Source organism: Coregonus clupeaformis, chromosome 23 (assembly GCF_020615455.1).
Source record: "Coregonus clupeaformis isolate EN_2021a chromosome 23, ASM2061545v1, whole genome shotgun sequence".
NCBI classification, from domain to species: Eukaryota; Metazoa; Chordata; class Actinopteri; order Salmoniformes; family Salmonidae; genus Coregonus; species Coregonus clupeaformis.
The window spans coordinates 60,009,464-60,016,544 of record NC_059214.1 but is presented as its reverse complement, the minus strand read 5'-3'; the positions used below and the strand labels follow the sequence as shown (position 1 = coordinate 60,016,544).

Genomic DNA, 7,081 nt, shown 5'->3' with positions numbered 1-7,081 from the left:
TGTGTGTGTGTGTGTGTGTGTGTATGTGTGTGTGTGTGTGTGTGTGATCGATAATAAAGGAGGCGAGGTGAATCCCCATGTCCCAGGAGATATGGAGGAGATGAGGTAGTTCATCCTGGTTGAGGATGCTGTGTGTCATCTATGAATCATTATAGAAGCTGAGATAAACTCTGATACTCTTGCTCATGTGCATCATGCTGTTATCACTGGGACTTTTCCACTGATTTTCCACTGAGATATACCTACCCAACATATTGTTCAACAGTGAGTGAGTGGGGTAGAGGAGTAAAGTGGGAGGAGAGCTGCCAGTGTGTAATATGGCTGGCGCTGAGAGAGAGAGAGAGAGAGAGAGAGAGAGAGAGGTCCACGGTGTGTTTCTACTCAGAGGCATCTCTGCTGTAGCTGAGTGAAAATCCCCAGTCTCTTCGTCCCGTCGTCTGGACCTTATCAACGGACGGCAATACCTTTAATATTATTGGGATATCATACCAGTAATAGTTTGGATATCGTGAACAGCCTTTGAAGCAACCATGTGGATTTACAACATTATTTTTATGCTCTTAATCATCCACTATTCTGGTAAGTTTAGGAGACAGTCACAATAGGAATTCAGCCTTACAGCTTGTTATTGAGATTCAGCATAGTTGTTTAACTTTTCTCCAGCCCGGTCCCACCAAAACTTAGCTTAGCCTACATTGCATTTTTTATTTATTAAAATCTTATTTTATGAAGGTAGGCCCTGAGCCTAATGTCGAATGGTAGAGTTTTTTTTTTTTTTTTACAAAATAACACAACACAATAACCTGTGTAAAATCTGTTACCTTGCAGTCAGTTTTCCATTCTAACTGACTATCATCTCTCGATCTTGCAAAGGGAACATGTCAGGGCAGAAGAGTTTTGATTAGATTAAAAAGTGTCATCCTACAAAACTAAACTGTAAACATAAACAACAAAAACGTTTTGCGCTGCTCTCTGTGGGGAATAGAGAAACTGTGGACCCCATCTCTATAGACTTTGTGATGATTCTACAGCAAACTTGCGTAACATTATTTTATTTTTGAAAAGCCAAGAGAACCCTGTGTGCTTGGCTGCCCGCCTATTCTTATATATATAAAACTGCATCTAACGATCTGTAGCGCGAGATGCAGCCTCTCAGGTAGAAACACGTGCACCATCTCCCGCTCTCATATCTCCATTCAGCTATAGATGTGCTGGTGAAACTATAGACAATGTAAATCTGCAGTTTTCTCTCACGATAATCACTAATTCTAAAGCTTCTAGACGAGTCTGACATGGACTCTCTGGTCCCAGTGCTTTCACTATTTAGAAGGAAAGTATATAACGTTTGTTATAGGCTATTGATAATATTTGTGTAGGCTAGGTATTTATCCGTATCATGCCTCATATTAAGTTACGCACTTTTTTATCTTTTACTTTTATTGAGGAGGAGAATACCGGAGTACTAAGAAACAGACATATAGCCTGACTTTCTGCTACTGGGCTGTTTATGTATTTATGTATGAGTCAACACAGCATGGTGTGGTGATGTGAAACAACGTAATTAGTCAATCAATCCCTGCTGGAGAGGGAGGGGGATTGAGACAAACTGTGTGTGTGTGTGTGTGTGTGTGTGTATGTGTGTGTGTGTGTGTATGTGTGTGTGTGTGTGTGTGAGAGAGAGAGAGAGAGAGAGAGAGAGAGAGAGAGAGAGAGAGAGAGAGAGAGAGAGAGAGAGAGAGAGAGAGAGAGAGAGAGAGAGAGAGAGAGAGAATGCATCCCATTAAGCCATTGATATTAATGGCAGTGGAACCAGGCTAATTGACACATCATGATGCTGCTGGGTTTGTCTCAGTCCTGATGAGAACATCAACACAGCCTCACTGGCCAGGGTGTGGACACTGCATTCAACACCTTCATTTCATGCTGTGTGTGTGTGTGTGTGTGCGTTAGAGTGCAGGAGGAATGCATTGCAGGACTACCAGAGGAGCGACAGTGTGCGATTGGTCCAGCTGCCAGACTCCACCCTCCAGACTAAAAGCAGGAAGTTAAGCATAGTGAAGTGTGCCCGGGGCTGCAGCCGCAACAAGAGACTACCCTTCACCTGCAGGTACGTGTGGTGCATCTGTGACAATCTCCTGGGTGTCTGTGCCTGTAGCTTCACCTGCTGTGTCTCTATAACTATCCCATCTCCTTATTATGTTTTGGCTTCTATGGGGATTGTTTTTCACCTGTAGGTAGATATATTTATTGTCCAAGCCATTATGACATCATCCCCTGGCCTTCCTTGGCAGCAGCCCAAACTCTCCACAGTAAATATGGCTGCTCTCACTCTTACTATAGTCTAATACCCTCCCATTCTCTAATGAGATGTCTGATTTCTCTTAGTGTCGTTCAGCAGCAGCAAGCATGAGTCTGGTATGCAGGACTAGGTTTCCCCTGACAAACTGAGTCCTCTCTGCCATCTCCTCTCAGCAGTAGCAGGCTTTGAGTCAATCCTATTTAAATTCAGGACACATACTGTATAGTCTCAGCCAGGTCGCTCAAGATCCACTGCGAAATCCGACATCCTTCCAGGTAAGTAGGACGTTTAGAGATGACTTCAAAACTGGCCACTAGAGGCAAAGGTGAGCGCTTTTACCATGAAGTAGGCTTGGAGTTTGCTAGGGTGTTCTGGACAGGGATGGCTGAGTTCCGGCTCCGAGGTTTGCGTGTTCAATCCCTGTGCTAGGCACTCGTTTTTTATTTGTTTGCTTTAAACCTATCCCAAAACTTAACCCTTACCATTCAATGCCTAAACTTAGCCTTCGATGTATAATTTATTTTTTACCCCTTTTTTCATGGTATCCAATTGGTAGTTACAGTCTTGTCCCATCATTGCAACTCCCGTACGGACTCGGGAGAGGCGAAGGTCTTTTCCCATGCGTCCCCCGAAACACGACCCTGACAAGCCACACTGCTTCTTGACACACTGCTCGCTTAACCCGGAAGCCAGCCGCACCAATGTGTCGGAGGAAACACTGTACAACTGGCGACCGTGTCAGCGTGCATGCGCCCGGCCCGCCACAGGAGTCACTAGAGTGCGATGGGACAAGGACATCCCAGCTGGCCAAACCCTCCCCTAACCCGGACGATGCTGGGCCAAATGTGCGTCGCCTCATGGGTCTCCCGGTCGCAGCCGGCTGCGACACAGCCCGGGATCGAACCCGGATCTGTAGTGACGCCTCAAGCATTGCAGTGCCTTAGACCGCTGCGCCACTCGGGAGGTCTGGCCTCCAAAATTTGACATTTATTGGCAAATGTCAGATTCTGCAGTGAGACTGTGAGAGCATGTTGATAGACTACTGTCTGCATGTTAATTGTAAGTTGATCTGGATAAGCATGCCTGCTAAATTATTATATTACGTAAATCGATCAATATCTCCCTCCCTTCCTGCCTCTCTCTCTCTCTCTCTCTCTCTCTAGAGCATTCCTGTACGATCAGAAAAACAGGAAATGCCAGTGGCTTTCGTTTGACAGGAACTCACCAGGAGTCCATAGCCAACACGACTTCAACTACCAACTCTACCAGAAGAAATGTACTGTATACCATCTCTCTCTCTCTCTCTCTCTCTCTCTCTCTCTCTCTCTCTCTCTCTCTCTCTCTCTCTCTCTCTCTCTCTCTCTCTCTCTCTCTCTCTCTCTCTCTCTCTCTCTCTCTCTCTCTCTCTCTTCTCTCTCTCTCTCTCTCTCTTCTCACTCTCTGTGTGAAGAAAGGCACTGCAGTGCTTACACTATGTGTCTAAAGCAGGACTGCATCTCTTTCTGTTTGTATCATCAGAGTTTGGTAGCCGGGTTAGTATTCTCATGTATTTGTGCAGTGAAATTTAACATTATGGTGGATGTGAGACTTGTCTTAATATGCTCTGTCAGATGAGTAAAACAGAAAAGCATATTTTTTCAGATTCTGTTCTTGCAAACACTCACAGTCTGTTTTTCCATTCCTTTTGTTGACACTCTCTCTCTCTCTCTCTCTCTCGCTCTAGCCTATGTGCAGGAGTGCATAGTGGGGACAGGAGTGAACTACAGAGGGAGGAGGTCAGTAACAGCCAATGGAATAAAGTGCCAGGCCTGGGCCTCTCCTATCCCTCATGAACACAAGTAAGCTAGAGCCTGTGTTTGTGCGTGTGTGCATGTGTGCCTGTGTGTGTGTATATATAGTGATACATTGGATGCTGATTAGTCCTAAGGGACTAGTCATTCATCAGTGCTAGTCCTCTCTGACCTCACTCTAACACTTTACACAGTCAGGGATCATTTCCTGTTGTAGTCACACTGTTTGTGTGTGTGTGTGTGTGTGTGTGTGTGTGTGTGTGTGTGTGTGTGTGTGAGAGAGAGAGAGAGAGAGAGTTTATACTGTAGTAAAACCTAATTAATTAAGTGATAAAGTATACAACCTGTGACAAACAGCAGCCCTGATACAGACATAGTAGCAGAGGATGATGATAAGCAGCCTTGTTACAGGAACAGAGAGAGAGAGAGAGAGTGAGAGGGACAGGGAGGAGAGGACAGCGAGAGAGAGAGAAAGAGAGAGAGAGAGAGAGAGAGAGAGAGAGAGAGAGAGAGCGATAACAGAGACGTCTTGTGCCAGAAGTTCATTAGAACAACACAACCAGAGGACAACCAACCATAACAACAACCTCCCCCCTTCCTCATCCTTCCTCTTCCTCCCATCCTCCTCTCTTGTTCTCCTCCTACCTCCCCCTTCTCATCTTTTCTCCTCTTCTCCTTTCTCCTCTCTCCTCTCTTCTCCTCTCCAGTGAGCTCACACTGGGGCAAACACACACACCTCTACCACACCGTTACGATATGTTGCATTGTGTTGCCTAACTCTGTGCCTTCCAAACTGTTTCAGCTGTGACCCATATAAACCAAATTATCATGTGACTCAGCAAACAAAACCACAATCTAGTGACGACCTCAGTCAGTACGTAGATGTGTATGACTCACAGTTTTGTTTAACTACCACGTTTCACAACACATGGAGCAGGCCTGATCTACACTACACAATGGAGATTTCTCTTCTACCTCTCAACTTTCTGCACCAGATAGAAAGGGAAAATTGTCCTGATTTTGGGAGATATTGATTAACACTAACTGAAGTCCTTCTCTCTCTCCAGTTTCCTACCGAGGAGGAACAGGAAGAAGGACCTGAGAGAGAACTACTGTCGTAACCCTGACAACGCTACCTCAGGACCATGGTGCTTCACTACAGACCACAATGTCAGACACCAGGACTGTGGAGTACCTCAATGCTCACAGGGTAGGACACATACACACATGTCCATTTCCTTTTACAGTAAACCATTTAACGGCACTGTCAGATATGAGCTCTCCCTTCTCCCTGTTGCACTGGACCATAGCCTGCTGTGGTATCTACAACTGGATGACACAAACTGTCACAGGATAAATTATCCTCTGTGGATACTTAAAAATATATTTATAGTTAATAAACAGCTGACAGTGATGTGATTAGGTGTGTATGAGAATACACAAGACTATCAGGGATGTGTGTGTGTGAGGGAGGATCTACAGGGTTGTTTTCAGAGTCTGAGGAAATGTAGTGGGTCTGTCCAGAGAGAGTGTGTGTTCTGGTCCAAAGGACAAATGACTGGATAGGTTGATTTGAAAATAAGTTTCCAGTGATGACAAACACTACACACACATGCACACGCACACACACAGTGATTGTTGACTCATTTGACTTAAAAGGAGCCATTTTACATTATATTCTAAATAGATAGACAGGACAATTATCCAGAAACAATTGTGGTATACCACCTCATGTTGTTTATGAAGTACAGTATATGCAAAAATAATGTCTGTGTCATGTGAGAAGATTAAAATATCACCCGTGTGTGTGTCCAGTGGAGTGTGTGAGCTGTAACGGGGAGAGCTACAGAGGTCCCATGGATCACACAGAGACAGGATGGGAGTGTCAGCGCTGGGACCTGGAGGAACCACACAAACACCTCTTCAACCCCAAGAGGTAACACACACATATGCACACACACGCACACAAAAACACAAACATACACACACACTCACTTTCTCTCAGTATGAGGCTCTGGGGCCTCTTCATTACAGAAACAAAGGGATGATTAAAGATGTGTTAATGAGTCTATCACTAATCCACACCACCTGCTGCTGGGGCAGGACACACAAACACACACACCCTTCACCTCTGTGATTAAGACAGCACCTCTGAATCGCTGTTAGTATTGTATATTTTTATTATTCTTATTCTTATTGATCTTTAATCAGGGGAGCCCAGTTGAGACCAGGGTCTAATTTTCAATGGTGCCCTGAGACCATGAAGTAATAGAAAAAGTACATTACATTAAATAAAATAAAATAAAATTGTATTGGTCACATACACGTGTTTGGCAGATGTTATTGCGGGTGTAGCGAAATGCTTGTGTTTCTAGCTCCGACAGTGCAGTAATATCTAACAAGTAATATCTAACATTTTCACAACATATACCCAATACACACATCTAAGTAAAGCATTGGAATTTAGAATAAATAAATAAATGAGCAATGTCAGAGCGGCATAGACTAAGATACAGTAGAACAGTATAGAATACAGTCCCATGTAGCTCAGTTGGTAGAGCATGGCACTTGTGGGTTCGATTCCCACGGGGGACCAGTATGAAAATGTATGCGCTCACTAAATGTAAGTCACTCTGGATAAGAGCGTCTGCTAAATGACTAAAATGTAAAAATGTACAGGATATACATATGAGATGAGTAATGCAAGATGTGTAAACATTATTAAAGTGACTAGTGTTCCATTTATTAAAGTGGCCAGTGATTTCTAATCTGTGTATATAGGCAGCAGCCTCTAATGTGCTAGTGAAAGCTGTTTAACAGTCTGATGGCCTTGAGATAGAAGCTGTTTTTCAGTCTCTCTGTCCCATCTTTGATGCACCTGTACTGATCTCGCCTTCTGGATGATAGCGGTGTGAACAGGCAGTGGCTCGGGTGGTTGTTGTCCTTGATGGTCTTTTTGGCCTTCCTGTGACATCGGGTGCTGTAGCTGTCC

At 44.3% G+C, this 7,081-nt stretch overlaps 1 protein-coding gene across 2 annotated transcripts in view; it reads left to right on the top strand.

Annotated features, from left to right (window-relative positions):
- Positions 1 to 370: 370 nt before the first annotated feature.
- LOC121576578 (hepatocyte growth factor-like) overlaps positions 371 to 7,081 on the top strand; it is a 29,379-nt gene continuing 22,668 nt past the window's right edge. For both annotated transcript variants that reach the window (XM_041889821.1, XM_041889820.1), the window contains exons 1-6: positions 371 to 579; positions 1,951 to 2,107; positions 3,463 to 3,575; positions 4,023 to 4,137; positions 5,157 to 5,299; positions 5,905 to 6,025. In XM_041889821.1, coding sequence (XP_041745755.1) covers positions 531 to 579; positions 1,951 to 2,107; positions 3,463 to 3,575; positions 4,023 to 4,137; positions 5,157 to 5,299; positions 5,905 to 6,025 — 698 coding nt within the window. In that variant the 5' untranslated portion in view covers positions 371 to 530. The remainder of the gene's footprint in view (positions 580 to 1,950; positions 2,108 to 3,462; positions 3,576 to 4,022; positions 4,138 to 5,156; positions 5,300 to 5,904; positions 6,026 to 7,081) is intronic.